The 20,568-nt window shown below is 40.5% G+C and overlaps 2 protein-coding genes across 6 annotated transcripts; both read right to left on the reverse strand.

Annotated features, from left to right (window-relative positions):
- Window positions 1–46: 46 nt before the first annotated feature.
- LOC141776653 (kelch-like protein 40a) lies at window positions 47–5,907 on the reverse strand. The gene is made up of 6 exons (XM_074650383.1): window positions 4,598–5,907; window positions 4,337–4,497; window positions 3,293–3,400; window positions 2,190–2,375; window positions 1,811–1,960; window positions 47–478 (listed from the first exon to the last, which is right to left on the reverse strand). The coding sequence occupies exons 1-6, from the start codon at window positions 5,723–5,725 to the stop codon at window positions 367–369; spliced, it is 1,845 nt and encodes a 614-aa protein (XP_074506484.1). The 5' UTR covers window positions 5,726–5,907; the 3' UTR covers window positions 47–366.
- A 2,975-nt stretch (window positions 5,908–8,882) lies between these two features.
- hhatla (hedgehog acyltransferase like, a) lies at window positions 8,883–18,923 on the reverse strand. Of its 5 annotated transcripts, none has more exons than XM_074650386.1 (13): window positions 18,581–18,923; window positions 17,064–17,191; window positions 15,166–15,233; window positions 14,922–15,035; window positions 14,211–14,226; window positions 13,772–13,961; window positions 12,846–13,055; window positions 12,501–12,672; window positions 12,166–12,310; window positions 11,613–11,648; window positions 10,973–11,174; window positions 10,723–10,864; window positions 8,883–10,038 (listed from the first exon to the last, which is right to left on the reverse strand). In XM_074650386.1, exons 3-13 carry the CDS (start codon window positions 15,188–15,190, stop codon window positions 9,896–9,898), a joined length of 1,395 nt encoding a protein of 464 aa, XP_074506487.1. In that variant the 5' UTR covers window positions 15,191–15,233; window positions 17,064–17,191; window positions 18,581–18,923; the 3' UTR covers window positions 8,883–9,895. The 5 variants fall into 5 exon arrangements, with proteins under 5 accessions (XP_074506487.1, XP_074506485.1, XP_074506486.1 ...); XM_074650384.1 differs by having other exon boundaries at window positions 13,772–13,966; window positions 14,206–14,226; XM_074650385.1 differs by lacking the exon at window positions 14,211–14,226 and having other exon boundaries at window positions 13,772–13,966.
- Window positions 18,924–20,568: the final 1,645 nt, after the last annotated feature.

The following is a 20,568-nucleotide window of genomic DNA, read 5'->3' on the forward strand; positions in this document are numbered from 1 at the left end:
ATTTGCACTGTGGACAGGCCTTCTGTGTCGTTCCAACTAAAAGCAATACAGTCAACCATCATCTTTATTTCTGCTTTAAATAAAGCAAACAGGTATTAAAGAAACTTTATGGAATAATATAACAACAACAAAACAGATGTACAAATCAACATTTTAGCTTTTCATAAAATATATTTGGTGTGATTCTCATGTCCCTTCACTTAGACTCAACATGTATCTGTCTCCCCCTGCTGTAAAACATAAGGAAAAACACTTTTTCATCTTCAGAGACCAAATTCATTTGTGAAACATTCTGTATCCTAAGCCAATTTTGGGCCAAATTTGAATGCTAATGTTACTTCATTAACCTCACGGCACCACCAGCAGTTATAACTTGGTGAGGCGCAGAGTGTTGAGACGCGCTGGAAGAATAGTGGATCCCTCTGCGTAGCTGATCTCTCGCAAAATCCCATTCCAGCACTGGTCTGACTCATCGTATCTGCGGGGAAACATAAATATGTCAGTGTTTGGTGCCCTTATAGCATCACAAGATAGCTTACAGTAATAACAAATGCAATCTCAATGTCGTTCATCATCTGCAGAGAATGATTTGACATGAAAGGGACTTTTTGGGGTTAGCTCCATTAATAATAGTATATGGGAAGAAAGGAAAAGTGTAGGAAGAGACTGTAATGAGCTATGTGTTTATGTATAGAAATAGACCATGGCATAAACTTGGACTTGACTCAGCAGGAAAAGGCACATTAGTAATGATGGTTCAGTTCCATTTAGGTATGCCAGTGCAGTGTGAGAGTGACTAACTGGAATGCAGCCAATGTTGTGAGATATTATAAGTCTGGTGTTTCTCTATATTTTTCTTATTGTCGACAGATCTCATGAAAAGACCTAAACCAACAATGCATTAATCTGTCTCCCAATACTTTACCTTGTTTGTGTCACTCAGCTTTCAAAAATATAAACCTTTGACACAGGTCACACAAATGTTGTTTTACTTTCTAAATAAAGACTCTTTCTAAAACAGAAGGGCATTGTGGTTGTTAGAAAAGATTACTTAAACAGGAGATAATAGTGTATTTTGGGGGGGATGGAGAGGGGGGGTCTATTTTCAGCTGCGGATTAATACACATTTGGTGCTTGAGTGAGTATGAAAGGAGCTTCCTCTGGAGTAAGCCATATCAGGCTTTGGCCAACAGGTAATACTTGCTAGCAGTGGCGGACTCAGGCTGTCTGAGGGGCAGGGGCAAAAATAATAAAAAGGGCACCAGGTGCAGGAGGTGAGGCACCAGCTCACAGAACGTTTTCTAACCTGTAGGGCAGCCTAAATGGAACTGCATCTTGTTTTCTCCATGTTAAGGCCAACATAGAGGGGACTTCAGCACATTTCCTTCATTGGTAGGGCACCCTAGAGGGCACATTTTATTTACCATGGGGGCGTCCAAGAGGGAACTTTTGCTGTGGTTTGTTCGGGTCCACCAGTGCTTGTTAGTATCAATTAATTGTTGGTTTTGGTCTTTCAGAGGATTTGTTAACAATTAAACAACATAGAATATGACCAGACACATCCTTGAAGGTTATTCATTAAAACTGTGCTTTTCCTCTAAATCTATGAGATGACGATTTCATCTTAATCTGAGTGTGGCTTCAGATTTTTCTTTGCTGTGTTGTTTAAATTTTTTCAAACAAATCAGGGGTTACCATGTCATTTTACTTGTAGGATGAAATTTCTCAGTAAAACTTTTTTATTTCAGCCGTTGTGATCCCATTCTAATCACTCATCACGTGTATTGAGCGAGTGAAGGCGGGCTCTCACCTCCAGATGTCAGTCATCTCTGTTGGGACGGGCTCCTCACTGGTTTCACTGGGCATCATGGAAAAGCCCCCCACAGCGTACAGGAAACCTCCCATCGAGATCAGGCTGAGAGAGCTGCGCTCCTGAGGGAACTCTGTGAACTCAGACCACCTGGAGGACAACAGGATAATAACACACACACACACACAAACAGTGAAGTGATGATGAAGCTGCTATATTACTCTATGACACCCACAGTAGTGCAAAGAGTGCTATTTTATGACCTAATGATCTGCTATTCTCCCTCGATGAGTCATTTCACTACTATGGACAGGTGCTTCACCTCATAACGATGAGATAAAGTGGGTCATATAAAAAAAACAAAAAACTGTCGTCTCACTTGTTGGTGGCGATGTCGTAGACCTCCACAGACCTGGTGAGGCCTGTGTCTGTGACCCCCGTCACCACGTAGATCTGGTCTTCGTGGACGGTGATACCAAACAGGGAGCGGGCCGTCGTCAGAGGAGCCAGGTCCTTCCACTCAAACTTAGTAGGGTTGTAGACACAGACTCTTTTCATACATTTCCTGCATGAAACGTTAAATACAGTGTGTTAAAGGGGATTGATTGACTGATTATACACTTGAAATTCTGTTTACTCGTCACAACGACAACTACTCAGCCTATAAACACAGTTTTGCCTCGCGGTTGTATGCCTCTGCCAACCAGTCAAGTTTCATTTAACATCCATGTCTGTCCAAAATGTCATAATTTCATAATTTTATCCTGTTAGACATTTGTGTAAAATTGTCATAATTCACATTTGAATTCTTGAGTTATCGCCGAAACGTGTTTTGTGAGGTCACAGTGACCTTGACCTTTGACCACCAAAATCTAAATCTAGTTCATCCTTTAGTCCAAGTGAACATTTGTGCCAAATTGGAAGAAATTCCCTTGATCTCCATGAGATATCACAATCTCCAAAATCGAATCAGTTCATCCTCACCCAAAAATATAATAAAGAAAAATAACCCTGAGGATGTCATAAACTGGAGGTGTGGAATTAAAATTAAGGGAGCATTTAGGAGGCAGGGAGGGTATAATGAAAGAGGCTGTTGATTTGCATTATGGGAAGTGTAGGATCCAGTGTTTTTGACTCGTACTAGAGATTAAAAGTCAGGATGTCTCAGGCTCTGCAGCCTTGATTTTGACCATTGTTTTTTTTTTATCTTTCTCTTGTGAGTCCTCCATCTTCACAGAAGTGCGATACCAAATCACTGGAGTACCCCTTTAAATACTGTTTGATTTAGTTCTTAAATTTAAAACTCTATGTGATATCCAAAGTGATACTGATACCTTGAGGTTTTGGTTGGCAATATTAATTGCACTTTCAAAAATGTTATATTCCATAAAGGTATTTTTAAACGGACCCACGGTTTGAAAATACAATCCTGAGGTGTAATCAAATGATAAAATATCATACAGGTTATAGAGTGCCACATACTTGCTTTCAGATTTTCCTCCAATGACGTAGACGAGACCTTTGTGTGATACGGTTCCATGGCCATACACTGCATAAGGCAGAGGGTCAGACTCTCCCCATTTGAATGACCTGTACAGAAAAAAAGATGTTACATCATCCTGAATTGACTATAGAGGATGAATCTGCAGACTCATGCAGCAACAAAAAACATTTATCTCCGAATTTGGTGATTTAATTTTTCAGACAAACTCAATAAGTTAAAAGTTGAGAAAGGTCTCCAACTTTTTCCGACTAAATAAACCAATAAATCAGCTGAAAAAGGCATTGTTTGGAGATACCTAGTTTTTACAGGACATGTAATGAAATACATTTTATATCGATTGCTATATCTATGGAAATATATGTAATGCCTTTAATGTGACTATGAGAGGGATGGCTTTATGCTTCATTGAATTGAATTGGGAATTTCTGACTATTTAAAAGGAGGCTTCATTAGTGATCAATAGGATACTTTTCCAGAAATGACTTCCCTTGCAATAACTGAGTGTTTTCATTTAAATAATAAAGACAAAACAAATCATGTGTAAGGTTCCATATTGATTTTTTTCTTTTATATAACTTTATTTTCCAAGAAGTGTGCCATCATCGTGATATTTAACCAAGGTAGACAGGGAAGAAAGAAATAGACCAAAAAAGGATAAAAGGACATACAACAAAATTAATAAATAAAATAAATAAAATAAATAAAATAAATAAAATAAATAAAATAAAATAAAATAAAATAAAATGAAAATGAAAATGAATAGATAAATAAATAAATAAATAAATAAATAAATAAATAAATAAATAAGTAAGGTTCCATATTAAATCTGGTATCCACACTTACTGATGTGAGCCACCATCGTGACATATAAACAAGGTACACAGGAAAGAAAGAAATAGACCAAAAAAGGATAAAAGGACACCCAACAAAATAAAATAAAATAAAATAAAATAAAATAAAATAAAAATTAATAGATAAATAAATAAATAAGGTTCCATATTAAATCTGGTATCCACACTTACTGTCTGTCATAGATGATGACTGAGTCCAGGACGTGCTCGCCTTCCTTCACCTCCTTTCCTCCAACAACAAAGATGGAGTTTTCAGCTTCGGCCAGGCCGAACAGACAGCGAGGGTTGGGCTGTGAGGGCATCCCTAACCACTCTGAACTCACCGGGTCAAACTGGGGATGAAAACAATGAGAGGAGTGAGAGGCACAAGGAATGAGAAAATAAGAGAAAAGTGACGTGTTTTCAGGTTACAAAGAGCTACCGATGGTCTACCTGCAGGAAGTAAGAGCTGAATGGCTCGTCTTTGTCCTCCTCGTTGTAGATAAGTCCTCCGACCACAAACACCTGGTTCTCCTTGGTCACGAGGCTGCAGTGGTTCTTGGGAATTCCTGTCGACTCTGAGACCACAAAGCATTCATTCCCTGGCGGGTCATAGGCCACAGTCCCTGTGTCGTTGATCATAAGTATCAGGTCCAGCTCAAACATCCCAAATCGAGGGTTGTTGTTGAGTATACCCGGCAAGTACCCTTCTTCCTCATCGTCCTCATCCTCCTCCTCACTTCCTTCTCCCCCTTTTGCCCCGTCGCTGCCTTGCTTCTTGGGCTTTGGGAGGCGCCCCTGGTGAGCATCCTTGACGAGATCCAGCTCCTTCTTGATGTCCTGGCTGAACCGGAGGAACTGGTGGCGCTCCACTTTCTCTTCGAAGTAATCCAACGGTATGAGCCTGAAACGGACGCAGTGCAACAGCTCCGGCAGGTCCTTAACGCGGTTTGTCTCGTCATGTTTGACCCAGTCCATCAGGGATTCGAACACCAGCTCCTCTCGCTCAATGTTGAGGGCGTCTGAGGTGATGATGATGCCCAGCTCGCTCGGACCCAGCTGCAGGAAGTCCTGGTCCCTGACGACCATCTGGTAGCGCTCGCAGATGAACTCTTTGGCAGCCAGAGCGAGCCGGGGACAATCCAGCAGCGTTCCCAGCCTGAAGATGGCCAAGCAGTTCCCCAGCACCAGCTTCTCTTGGAGGTAGGACACGCACACAGAGAAGATGGAGGGGATCTGGTACATGTTAGCAACCATGAAGATATCCTGGACGTTCTGCTCTGTCAGATTAATATCCGAGGTGTACAAGTAGCGCAGGATCATCCCCATAACACCTGGCTCCACGTCCTTGAGGACAATCTCGTGCTTCTTGCTCTCCTCCAGGTCGGACAGGAACATGGCCTTGAAGAAGGGGCTGCTGGCAGCCAAAACCAGGCGGTGGCACGGGAACTTCTGCTCCTGGATTTGGAGGACGCAGTCCACAAACTTGTCATTCTCCAATAGGTCACACAGTCCGTCCTGAAGCAGAGTCTGTTGGTACATCCGAGGCTGCTCCACCGGGTCTATAGCCATGGCAGCCATCTTATTCTGTCTCCTTGTCCCGGTTGGGTTTCGTGGGCACGCTTCCTCACTCCCCACTACGGAGCAGGGACTGTCAGCGTGCACAGGGCTGCTCAGATCGCTCTGTAGTCTCCACGGGTTGGTCGGCTGGTGGCTGCAGCTGTCCGTGGCTGTCAGTCACTCGGTAAGTTGGGGGGGTATTTATAGACACAACCGTCACAAAGCTGAGGAATCCATTTCAGTGGACCTATCCACTCCTGCACCACGCAGACCCCCACAAACAGCTGAATGACTACGCACGGGGGTGGCAGCGTGTTAAATCCAGCAGGACGTCTCACCAGGCGGCCTGACTGGCTCACTTTGATATTTTCACACACCTTTTTACAAGTTGACTGGCTACACTGACACAGAGCTGTTTGGGGGTACAGGACAGTATTTAGGCTATTATAGGTTACAGTAGCCTTCTCCTCTGACACCAGAAAATAGCACGTTTTAGAACAAAAAGCATGGGCTCAACACTTAAACGTATTGTTTATTCATTATTGTTCATTGTTGCACAGCAATGTGAATACACACTTCACCATATATACCACATCATTTGACGCAGGTGTTTCTTTTTATTATTTAACAGGTGATATACTCTAAAAGCCCTTCCATTTAAACCACCAGAGTGTCCCTCTTACATTTCTAAATAAACTTAACAAATGGATGAAAATGTCAGTTCCAACACATGAAATAAAACACCAGGTCCATAAAAAAATGGTTCAAATGAATCATCTTTCAGATAAGTATCATAACATATGGAATTAATGAAGCTTATGAGACGTGCTCACACATGATATACATGTGGAATATGTGTGATCCATAGAGATGCATCCAGAGTGATAAACAACACTGGCACCTATTGGCTGAAGATGAGATAGAAGTCTAGTGCTGAAACACATTGGGAATATGTTTTATTACTTGTAATTCTGACTATGTAATTCATTTAATCAGATGTCAGCTCCTTGATTTGCTTAAAGGTTTACTTGGAGGACATAAGAGTATCTATTTTTCTACTTCTTTGTCTTTATATGTTCACTATTTTGAAATTTGACGAAAATATCTTACATGTTTGAGTCATATTTTATGAATTAATGCCTGCTGTACACCCATTTGTGCTGAAATCTCTTGCTTACGACTTTTTATTGAGTTATATGGATTTCTAAATGTAAGGGAACCTTTTTGGTGAACTACTGAAGGAACAATAATGGTATCAAGAGTCACCTGTCGATTAATAATGAGGAACTCAGATTAAACCTTCAGACCTCTCACAATAGGGGGTTTTTGACTTGGAAAAGCACCGGTGAAACTAATAACATGAATTAAAGCTCTGCACCATGTATCTGTGCCAGTATACCAACACATCAGTGAGCTGGTATGAAGGTCACAATTAACGTTAATTAATTACACCTGTGCATTTCCAGCAAACTGTAAATTATTCCCCAAACAAAAAAACACTTTAAAGTATTGTGTGACATGCCTGATATGTTCTATACCAGTTGAGGGAGAGACGCTGCACACCCACACAGGTGTTTCTAATTATTCTGGCAGATTAGTTCTCTGCTCAGGTTGCTGGAAATGACATGCTGCCACCGAACAACACGCACTTATAAGAATAGACTTTAGTCATAGTAGGAAAAGCACAGGTGTTACTAATGACATTAATGATTCAGTGAGTCATGACAGTGTGACAGTGAGCCAACATGCACAATACCAGGACCCTGAAACTGAAGCAGCTACACGGGATTTAGCCACAGTAACAGAATATTGATTCATAATTGATCAGCGCTGCCTAGTTTGACCGTTTGATCGGCGAGTGATTGACAGCTGCCTCCGTTGAATGAACAGCCAATAGGAACGCTCTCTCTCTGAAATGACCTGTGATTGGCCAAAGTCTCCCGTCACAGGCTAGATGTTTTAAAGCCTGATAACAGAGCCATGAGGAGGTGCAGAAGTCTAGTTTTCTCTCAGATCAGTTGAATTACAATATGCTGAAAGGTTATTATGGAATTTTTGCCCAATGATGCCAAAATATACTGCCTACTGACACATTAACTTGATTATTTACACTTGTGCTTTTTCTACTGTGACATGTCAACATGAACAAAAAGGATTACGGTGAAGGGGTAGTTGTCCCATCATACTGGAGAGTGAAGGAGACGTCAATCAAGTTCAGATTGTACCCACCCACACAGTCCTGAGAAAAGATTGAATCAGGCAAACTAAGTGGAAACACCTGTGTGGGTGAACCTACACGTTTTTTTTAACATGCTTCTGTGAATTGCAGTAAATTATCATCTTTGGTCAAACTGGGCCATCTTGTGGCGATTCAAACAAATGAAACCCAACGCAGTCTTTAGTAAGTTATTAGAGCTTCAGTAGGCAGAACGTTTTTGGCATCATTGGGCAAAAATAACCTTTCAGCATATTGTAATTCAAGTGTTCTGAGAGATAACTAGACTTCTGCACCTCCTCATGGCTCTGTTTTCAGGCTTTAAAAAATCTAGCCCATGACGGGAGACTTTGACCAATCACAGGTCATTTCAGAGAGAGAGTTCCTATTGGCTGTGCTCCGGCTGGTGGGGGGTACTTGATATTTCTTCAACTGATCTCAACATGGCTGCCGGGTCACAAACTTTCTCATTTTACAGCTAAACAGTACACTACAAGATGTTTCTGAAAACATTTGAGGAGAGAAATAGGTATTACAGTAACAGAATATTGATTCATATTTGTTAAGCACTGCCTAGTTTGACCGTTTGATCGCAGTTCGCGAGTGATTGACAGCTTCTCGGAGACGGCAGGCTCCAGGACAGCTCTGATTGGTTGTTTTCCTCCGGTCTGTGAAATCTTGCAAATGCCATTAGGAGGACCGGGGGACACAGAGGCACATGATTTTTTTTCTCAGATTACCTGTCTCATGCACTACTGTCAGGATATAGTGACCGTTTTATAAAAAATAACTTAACTATTTAATCAAATTTGCTCCATTTCTACCCACTGCTGCTTTAAAGCATTACCACTGATTTAAACAAAATTAAATTGTTACAATATTTTGTGCTTCTACATCCAAGCAAACGACAATACATCCATTTTAGTCTCCTCTCCATACTGCATGAAAACAAACTTGTGTCACTTTTGGATGAAACAAAACTTTATTCCAAGTCAAACATTTGAAACGAACACCGTTGAATAAAAACCCCACAATGAGAAAAAGGCAATCTGCATAAACTTCTTTCTCTCTCTGGCCGCTGCACTGAGGACAGACAGCAGGTTTTGGTGACAGGCAGGATAAGAGAGTGACCCATATTGCCTTTCATGGCGAGCCTCATGAATCATGTGACAGAGGGTGGATGGAAGACATGCTTGAAATGTCACACCCACCCCCAGTAATCTCCTGTATGGTAGTGGAGTAAAGCTGTCGTTCTCTGTACATTCAGTTTTACAACATTATAAGAGATCTAATACATTCTCTGTTAAAATAGACTACATTGTGACTTGCATAAATGCTTAGTGACAGTAGAGCAAATATACATCACAATCAGCTGCAAGCTATAAGTGGAGGACCTCCACAGCACCCTTTGTTTGTTTTCTTCATTGCGCTCCACACCTGGCACCCTGATTTCAAGTTTTATCAAGTCTTTAGTATGGTTAAACATTGTCTACAGCAAAATTGAGACACTATTCTGACTAAAAATAATCATATTGACGATGATTTTTAAAAAAAAGTAAGAATATCCAAATCTGAAGAAAAAAAAAAATGAACACAGGAGACAACCACACAAGTAGTTGTTCCTTTACAATACTGTATATCTTTATCTATACTATTAGGTGTAGCATAAAATATTCAGCAGGCTTATCATTTGTTAAACAATCTTTTGTTCAGGTAAAATACAAAATGCACCATCGGTGAATTTGTGCCAAAGGACGTGGCGATTATCTACAGCAAGTGCACTTGAAGATATTTCACAGTTCAAAACATTGCCTCGCTTCTGACAAGCAAAAGCGAAAGAAAAACACACACAGGCTTGTGAACAATACAAGGAGCTGACTGGCTGTTACAGTCTGGTTAGGTGCAGTTCGCAAGGCCGTGGATGGAACAATGTGTTGACCGTGAAGTATGCGACAGTCAGTTCTTTTTCTGTCCGTTTATTCTGCTTTTTCTTTGCCCCCGTCTATTGGCTTCGCCGGCTCCGGGTCGTCCAGCAGGGCTTGTTTTCTCTCCCGTTCCTTCACCAGCTGCACGCCACAGTAGGTCACGAATAACACTGAGAGGGTGGACAGAGGGAAACCTGGAGGAAAATCACAGAGAGGGAAAGTGAAGGGGGGAAAAGGAGAAGAAAGTATGACTTTAAAGATGCTATTTATAAAATTCAGCCACTAGATGTCGCATTCTTCCTCCTCCGTTCCGTTGCATTTACTTCACAACGAGTCGTTGCCAGGCATTTACCGTCAATCTCGGCCATTTATCCATATTTTTTCCACACTAACTGACGACCCAGAGATACCACGTGATACCAACATCGTTTTACTATCGGCTCACAAGCCTTGTTAGAGGTGGGAACCAGACATTAGATATCTTCCATAGATATAAACAAAACATTCATTTTGGACCCGTCAACATTTTGTAACAATTAATTTACAATCATAATAATTTTTTCAGGAAAAGCCATACTTTTATTCGACATCTTTTTAAAGTCTCTGTGATTAGAGTTATTTTTTTTTAAATATTCGTCTACATAAAAATGTTATTAAAAAGACTTTTAAAGGAATGCAGCTTTCTTCGTGCCCTGAGTAAGATGTTCAACTGTAGATAATCTTGTGAACAACCTCTATGTTTGTTGTTAATATTCTTTTATTCTATGTGAAAGAAGAGATTTGGTTGCTTTTGTCTGTCTGAGTTGTTCTTGCTTTGACTAGAACTGACAGAAAAGCCTTAGTTTGATTTGATATAATATACCCTCGTTGTTCCCCACCTTTGAAAATCAGCCGTCTTCCCACCAGTTTGGCAAACTCCAAACTGTTCAGGGAGAGAACGTTGTAGAGGACGATGGCCCAGAAGTTGGCGGCATTGAACACACCCCGGATCCTGCGTGACATGGCTTCACCCATTGCTCCCTAGATGCAGTTGGAGACAGGTGCATTAAAGGATATGGCACACAATTACACATAGGATAGTTGCATATATTGACTGCGAGTGATTTTTTTTATCTTGATGTTTCTCACCTCTATGGTAGAAAATGGCGGAATGGAGAAAAACTTGGCCACCCACAGCTCAAAGTTGAGGCCGAAGCAGTTGAAAAAGGACCAGATGTAAACCAGCTCACACGGGCCCAGCCACAAGGTGGTGATGGCAAAGGTGCAGAAGGTTGCCAGGAGCTCCCTGAAGATCTTGTCGTGATCCCGGCCAATGTAGTCATAAACATACCTGCAAAAGTACAGCTCAAATTCAACCTCATGAAGAATCTAAATTGTCCTTTATATATTGTAGGTTCTGTCATTTAAAGGAACAGTGTGTAACGTTTAGGGGGATCTATTGGCAGAAATGGAATATCATTTTAATAAGTATGTTTTCTTTGGTGTATAATCACCTGAAACTAAGAATCTTTGTGTTTTTGTTACCTTAGAATGAGTTGTTTATATCTACATAGGGAACGGGTCCTCTTCACGGAGTCCGCCATGTTGCACCGCCATGTTTCTACAGTAGCCCAGAACGGATAAACCAAACACTGGCTCTAGAGAGGGCCATTCGAGTTTTCATGTTTTTGCGTCGGCCACCGTAGTTCTCCTACACATGTATGCTAGATGCCACCAAATCCTACACACTGCACTTTTAAATCCATAATTTTTAACCTCAAACACTCACTTGCACAGCCAGTCATTGATGCCTCTGTCAAAGTGCCTAAAAAAAGACAAACATTTTCCATGTAAACATTTTTACACAATATCACGGTTTAGCACGGTCAACAAAGAAACTACACAATGATTTCTTAAAGAGGACTTATTATACTTTTGTGCTTTTCCCCTTTCCTTTAGTGTTATATATATATATATATATATATATATTGTGCATGTAAAAGGTCTGCAAAGTTACAAAGCCCAAATTCCAGGTCAAAGGGAGTTACTCTCCTCCATAGAAACACTGCTCCTGAACTGCCTGAAACACCTTGCTTGAAGTCCCGCCTTTTCTTTCGTAATGTGGTGATGTCACCAAGTAACACATTTGCATAATATCTAGTTTGGCATGCCCTTAAAAAAAGGGTGAAAATAGGTGCTGCAACACAGCCGATTTGAGAAGATTAAAGCGTTTTTTGAACATTAAAGCACGTAAATATGTTCTAGTAGAAACCCAAAATACAATTATGAATCTGAAAATGAGCACAATAAGTCCTCTTTAAGATTAGTCAAGTCACACGTACGTCTCAGAGAAGACATAGAGCATGGTGATACATTTGGGAGGCTGAGGAGGGTCCAGGTGGTCCAGCGTAGCCACAGTGTTGATGACACCAAACATTATGGCTGCTTTCACCCAGTCGTACACCAGGTTGGAATAAGCCAGACCAGCTGCAAAGGTACACATGGAAACAAAGCTAGTACATTGATGGTAGTCACATATCAACTTCTACTAAAGTTTATGTTTGCTAAAGCACATAATGCTTGGAGTAAAAGTGATGCATAGAGCCAATATTGGATATTAGCCATAATGGCCACAGATAGGTGAAAACAGTGTGGAAACATAATATATCTAACTCACCCAGACACCAGTCAGAAAGCTTGGCGACTAGCTTCATGTCACTGGGGATTGTCAGGATGTAAAGGTAGTGGAAGAAGACGTCCACCACCAGGATAACACCCAGATGTAACAAGGCCTTGGAGGTGATGTTCCACATCTCCCTGTCCTTGCGGGTCAGCTGGGTGTTGTTCACCTGTGGAATTAAAAACATTCATGTCATTGTTTTGTGAAATAATATGACCATCCCAGCATCTCAGCAGATGTTTAACCAGGTTGGGTCCTTGAGGATTTAGAGTGGGCACATATACTCTCTTTTCACTCTTACTCATTTTTCACCACTTTATGCTGAATCCTAAATCTCCTCACCTGGGCATAAAACCTGTCGAAGGTCATGATAGGTCCAAAGAAGAAGAAGGGGAGGTAGAAGTTGTATCTCAGCAGGTCAGAGAATGTGAAGTTGCCATCCTTCTTTTCGCAGTTCTCTAAAGCGAAGCTCATACAGCGCATGATGCTGAAGCCGCAGCCTCCGTAGAACAGGATGTCTTGCAGGTCGAAAGAGCCGGTCACCAAGGCTTCCTGAAGAAACAGTCAGAGTTATTCTGAGCCTAAAACATCATCATTTTGCATACTATGGACAAAACCTTTAGACATTGGAACAAGCACTTTACTACATCACACCTTGTTCTCTATTATATATTACTATTGTTATTGTTATTATTACAATAGGAGTAGTAGAAGAAGTTGTAGGAACACATCTAACACTTTATGACATTGAATCATGTTATCAATATCACTATATAATACTATGTTACTACTTACATTATCATTATTGAAATTTATATTAAAAGTTATACAGTATATATATTTATATATATATATTTGTCTCTTAAATATATAAAATATAAATATACAAAAAATATATATAATAAATATATTTATATGTAAAACCATATACTTTAACATATTTTGTGTGCGTGCATCTATATCAATATGTATTTATATGTAACACCATATATTTTAACATATTTTATGTGTGTGTACATATATAGCAATATACTGCACATATATTTATATATAACATCATAGAATAACATATTTTATGTGTGCATACTCAGTATATATATTAATAAACTCTTATCACCTTCAGGATCCTTTAATGCATTTGTTTAAAATGAGCTATAACATTTAAATTCCCACAGCTCATTCTATATCAGACTATCAAGCATTCAGTGTTTCTGCATCTAAAGCGTGGTAGAGCCTACTGTACCTTGAACCTGGAACCAGCCACTCACCTGCCAGGAGTTATAGGGCTCCAGCTTGAGGGAGGCCAGCGTGGTAAGGCCGGCCACAAAGCACAGCCATTTCATCTTCATCAGGGCGACGCTGTAGAGTATGATGCAGTGAGACACCACCAGAGCCATGAAGGTCCAGCCCATCGTGATCAGGACTGCCAAACCACCGTACACACCAAAGATCAAGGATCTGTGCTGTGGGTAAGAGGGGCCAGCGTCAGCGTGACGTCAAGTCGGGTACTTTAGTTGTATTCAATGCAACACACGTGAGGAATGACGTTAGTACAACAACAACACTGTTGTATCTACAACAATGGATTTACTTTAGGATGGAGATTGTGGGGTGAAAACAAACAAATTTACTGTCCATGTATTAGTGGTTTAAATGAAACACATGACGAATGTTATAAAATTCACGAGTTTATTAATGTTACCTTACATCCATCTATACCAATCTTCATTGTAAGCATGGAACAAGACAGAAAACATGTTTAAAACATATCAAACTGTTTTAAATATGTCAAAAGATATTCACAGGAAACAATAACTGGTGCACTCACACAGTAGGGCTGCCTCTCCTCTTACTCCATTAGTGATTTATTTCTGCTTTTTTCATGCTGAAGGACTTATTTTGTGTGATTCTTTGCGGAGAAACTCAGTTTTACAAATCTGTCGATTAAATCAACTAATCGATTGGTCGACAAAATTGTGTGAGGGTCAATCGACAAAGAATTTCTTCGGTCGAGGACAGCCCAACTCAACAGACAACGTCACACTTTAAGGATGCAACTCATGCTCATGCATCAAGTCAATTCTGTGTTAGACCTTGGGGTGTAAATATACAGTATGACAAATGATATTTTGCTCAATACAACAGTGTTGAAATTAACAGAATTGAATTACTTGTACAGCCCAAGGCCTATTGTTTACATCAGTACAATGCAGCTTTGCATTTAATATGTTTATATCACATATCAAATTAAATCTGGTGTATATGGCCGTGATTGGAGCAAAGCTTGTGTTCAAACACACCCAAACATATGTATATACATACACAATACATATACACATAATATGAGACATGCCATTATACCTGTATGCAAATCAGATTACAGTGCTAGCCGGCGGCCGTTCACACACATGCACGCACCTTTGGAGCCAGCAGGGTGAATATCTTGGCAAAGATAACGTGACCGGCGAGAGCAAAAAGGATATGATTGCGGAATGTAGAGAACCACATCATCCACTCGAAGTCCGCAACGTCCTGTGGCGAAAGGAAGATGCATTACTGACACGTAACGGCTGCTCTCTTTTGACATCTTAAGGCATCAGCAAATACAATTATAGAACACAATGAGACACACAAAGGGATTATATATATATGAGCAATTTACCATTTTCCTGCCAAAGTAATGCCATCCTGGTTTCACGCTTTCTTTGAAGGCCTTTCTGTTTATATTCTCTGAAGAAAGGAAAAAAAAACAGGATGTTCACCAAACAAAATGTAGTGCTTAATCAATAAGTTTTAAAATGTTCAACTCGTAGCAATATATGGTCGCATAGGACTCACAATTTTAACATATTTGGTGTAATTGTTGGATTATTGACGGTGAATTTAAGGTGTGAGAGCACATTCAGTCCATTTGATAACATCACATATTACATAATGTACTATTTTTGAGGCTGACATCTACACTCATACGCTCGTAATCTGGTTGTAGGAGATTAGTTCACTGCATGAGTGAAACGCTAACACACAAATGATAAAAATAACAATAGTGTGATAATAATCTGAATCATGGCAGGGATGTTGAGGCATTCAGTTTTGTGGCAACAAATGCGACTGGCAGGCGCTCCTCCAGCTTTGCACCGATTACGCTAATGGACATGAAAAAGGATATGAAAATGTGAGGGTCAGTCAGGGAAAGCCTCTTACTTCTGGGAACTCAGCCAAGCTTCTATTACGAATATGCGGTGCTACTGTACTGTAGCATGCAGACCTGAGCGGTTAGAAATGCCCACACACTGAGCGGCCAAGAATGACCATTTCTAGAGAATCAGGACACAAATGATGACCGACAACATGACTCTGCTCTGGCCAATCTGTCTGCACAGACTGTGGCAGGCAGCACCATTCACCAGATTACACTCAGTCCATTCAGATCAGTGGGCGAAGAGGATAGTTTACTGTCTGAATACGTGCAAACATTTGGCAGTATTTCAGCATGAAAGGTTTGGGATTCAGTGCGATTGAGTCTTAGTCTGAAATATGTCCATCAGGCAAATAATTAGAGAGTAATTGGACCATCTATAAATTGTCTTCATATTAATAGGAACGTGGAGGAATTCCTTAGAGGAGGGGAGGGGAGGGGGGGGGTCTCTTTCAGTCTGCTAAATTAATTTTGTTCTATGCAGTTTTAGATTAAATAGAGCAGTGATATTATAGGCAGGGTTGTTGTGTTTTAAGCCCATTTTAATACTAAATTGACATTGTTACATGGTAAGTGATTTTTCAGTGAAATTTATTTGGACTGAAAGTGTGTTTTTAGAGTATTTTTACTAGGGCTGTCAACGCAAATTTGTTTTAACGGCACTAATTTCTTTAACGCATTAACAAAATTTGCAATTTTTAGGTTGAAGTGGGCTCAGTTTTAAACCTAGAGTGAAGATACAGTAAATACTGGCATCATATGAAACTACAAAACCTAAAGAATCTATTGGTACCAACCATGCTAAACAAGCTTGTCGCAAAGGAGGCTAAATAAAGCTCCAAACTTACGCTAAATTTTGGCGAGAAAAAACGATCATGGCCATTTTCAAAGAATGAATGAAAATAGGTTCAATGGGTACCTACAAGTCTCCCCTTTACAGACATGCCCACTTTATGATAATCACATTCAGTTTGGGGCAAGTCATAGTCAAGTCAGCACACTGACACACTGACAGCTGTTGTTGCCTGTTGGTCCTGAGTTTGCTTTGGATTTGAGCATATTTTTTATGCTAAATGCAGTACCTGTGAGGGTTTCTGGACAATATTTGTCCAAAAAAGTGAATTTAATTTGCGATTAATCACGATTATCTATGGACAATCATGCGATTAATCGCGATTAAATATTTTAATTGATTGACAGCCCTAATTTTTACTTTTAAAGTTGGTAAGGCAACGGAGCAGCTGCTCAAAAGTGTCCATTCACTCTGATACCAATGAATATGAATGGACCTCAGTGAGCTTCGATAAACTCTAGCATTGTGTTATTGTTGTATGTGCTTCGGACATTTCTTGTGCACTCACCACTTGAAGCGTCAGATATCCAACTGCCTGCCCATATCAAGGCCACGGCGAGCACAGCTGTGTAGAGATACAGCTCATATCTGGGGAGGGCAGCCTTGATCCCCATTGTGAATCCTTACACTGGAAGCCTGACGGGTTGAAAAGCAATCAGCATCACAATATTAGACCTGACTGAAGGCAAACGGAAGTATGAAGACAAACAGATAAGTCTAAATGATTGTTAAAGTGTGAGCAGGGTTTACCAATGTTTAGTGTTTTTCAAATGTCATTAGTTAAAGTAGTGGAAAGCACCTACATTTACTAAAGTACTGTTTGAGGTACTTGTACTTTACTTGAGAACTTCCAGTTTCTGCTACTTTATACTTCTACTCCACTACATTTCAGAGGCAAAAGTACTTTTTACTGCACTACATTTACTTGATAACTTCATAATAGAAATGTACTCAACAAATACAAGTATGATTATAAGATGAGATAAAAAGTAATTAAAATGAGCTTCACTTTTACCAGCTGCAACATTAAAGTTATAAACACATTAATAAATTAATAATTGCAATAATATAATATATGTTATTCTGTAATGGGACATTCTGCATAAAGAGTACTGTACTGTATACTACTGATACATTATTCAGAAGGAAAGTGTTAAGTTTTAGTTGAGAGGTTGAGACATCAGTATGAAAGAATGCAGTTTGACAACGTTGTTTTAGAAATACTGGTTGGGCTGGTTTAATAAGAGGACAGAACAGAAAAGGTTGTATTTAGACTACTGCAGATTGTTCACTTTAGTCATCACTACCATTCATATAGATTCCCTTGATGATTTCACAATACAGCCCAGTGGAAAAACAGTCTAATGCCTATACAAAAAAAAAACTATACACCCACAAAAACTCATGATGATGATTACATGTGAAACTCCCTGCATGCCAGCACACATCAACACAGGTTAATCATGACAGATACAGATCAAGGTGCTTAAAGGAGGTGACATTTTACCAATAAGCCTTTAGGATCGACAGGGCAGTGACTTAAATAGTACTGCAGAGCTCTGGCTCCTCGGAATCAGCACCGTCAGCTGCGCAACCCTACCTCTCCTTTCCTATTATAGCTCTTGCAGTTGGTCTGCTGTATAGAGCAGGGCAGCTGCAGTGCTATGTGATCTGAGAGGCGCTGGGGACTCACTTCACACAATAATTAGCGCTGACTGGAATGACCAAGAATGGTGCATCGGAGTAGGAAAACAGGTTACTTTGCAGTGAATAACGCACTGAGTGTGTGTGTTTGTGTGTGTGTGTGTGTCACACACTTTGAGTTGAAGTTAAAGGAGTTGGACTAACAAAGTCCTGTCCATGCCAAGATGTTACCATGGTTAAGCAGGACCCCAGCAAGGCGTCATGCATACCAAATACAGGTTTACTGTTTCACTGCTCCATGCACACAGAGCCCAGAACACACAGGCTTTTTTTGTATTGATTGTTCATATTTAATGTACAAATAAAACAGTTTTTACTAACCTTGTATCTGCTTCTCACTGTCAAGATGGGGGGGCAGCAGTGTCTTCACTATAGAGAATGAGTAAAAGGAAGAAAGGGGGCGGTGGTGGTGGTGGTTACAGCAGGTTTTCTAATTCATCCGTCTTGTGGGGGCTTGCCGCTGCCTGCGATCACCAACCTCGGCCAGTCAGGATGTTGCGGACTCAACGAAAGGAGGAAGAGGAGGAGGGGGAGGAGGAGGAGGAGGAGGAGGAAGAGGAGGGGGATATATTTATCCTTCACTACAGCACCGCAGTGAGGGGTGGTCCACACAGAGCCCATCAGACCTTACAGGAGCGCAGAAACACTGTGTGAGAAAGAAAGGGTAAAAAAAAAGAGGAGGAAAGCATCAATCAATAGCAGCATCTACAGTATATGCATATTATCAGAGAGACACCATACCTCTGATGATTCTTATAATGGATTAGACGTGAGAGGAAGACATGAGCAAATATCACAGAATGTACAATAATGAAACATATTAAAAAATAACAAACGCTGCTGCAAATGTATCACCGACTGAGTTTTTTTTCATTAAACCTGCAGTAGGCAGAATATTTTTGGCATCATGAGGCAAAAATGTCATAATAACCTTTCAGCATATTGTAATTCAAGTGTTCTGAAAGAAAACTAGACTTCTGCATCTCCTCATGGCTGTTTTCAGGCTTTAAAACATATAGCTCGTGACGGGAGACTTTGGCCAATCACAGGTCATTTTAGAGAGAGAGCATTCCTATTGGCTGTTCATTCAACGGAGGCAGCTGTCAATCATTTGCGGACTCCGATCAAACGGTCAAACTAAGCAGTGCTGATCAAATATGAAGCAATATTCTGTTACTGTAATGCCTGTTTCTCTCCTCAAATGTTTTCAGAAACATCTTGTAGTGTACTGTTTAGCTGTAAAATTAGAAAGTTTGGTACCCATCAGCCATGTTGAGGCCAGTAGGAACGCTCTCTCTCTGAAATGACCTGTGATTAGCCAAAGTCTCCTGTCACAGGCTAGATTTTCTAAATCCTGAAAATAGAGCCATGAGGAGTGAATTACAATATGCTGAAAGGTTATTATGGAATTTTTGCCCAATGATGCCAAAAACGTGTTGCCTACTTAAGCTTTAAAGGTCCCATATTGTAAAAAGTAAGATTTTCATGTCTTATATTATAAAGCAGGTTTAAGTGCTATATACATACTGTTAAAGTATTGAAGCGCTTAATATACGGAGAAATACACACAGCCCGTATTCACAAATTGTGCGTTTGAAACAAGCCGTCAGGATTTCTGTCCATTTGTGATGTCACAAATCTACAATATTTAGACAATTTCACAGCTTTAAACGTAAACATTCAAAATGTGTCGTAGTTTATTTCCTGTAGCAGTGTATGTGAATGACATGAGCTGACAGGAAGTAAACATGGACCCAAACTGTTTCCTAGCAACGCAATTCCGTTGCCATTCCGTTGAAATGCACTAAAACGGAGCGTTTCTGACAGAGGGTAAATACAGGTATATTCAGACAGACAGTATGTGAAAAAGAATGTGTTATTTGAACATTAAAGGGACTGCTTGTAACTTCTTACACGTATAAATCACCCGGGTCGGTGCTTGCATATGCACGCGCGCAAATGCGAGCGCGCATATGCGCACTCGCGTGTGGCTACGCTGTTCGGACTCAGACTACAACACAAACTACACGGAAGCACCAAAACCGCAAAGTTTTATCTAGTGAAGCCCGTTTTGCAAAACAGTGTTGGCCGCGGTCGAAGGACGCGGGGGAGACCGTAGCTTTGGTCTCCAGGGCCGTAGTGCAGAAATAACTGCTGAGGCTCCTCCAGCCCAACAGAGGTTTTCCGTGTCTTGTGAAGTGACGGGGCTCCGCAGCGAGTTTCTTTATCGTCTCTGACCGGGTACCGGTGTCGCCCTCCGGCCGCAGTCAGGAGGCTGAGGCAGGAAAAAACAACACTAGGATCAGCAG

This window comes from Sebastes fasciatus, chromosome 11 (genome assembly GCF_043250625.1).
Source record: "Sebastes fasciatus isolate fSebFas1 chromosome 11, fSebFas1.pri, whole genome shotgun sequence".
Lineage (NCBI taxonomy): Eukaryota > Metazoa > Chordata > Actinopteri > Perciformes > Sebastidae > Sebastes > Sebastes fasciatus.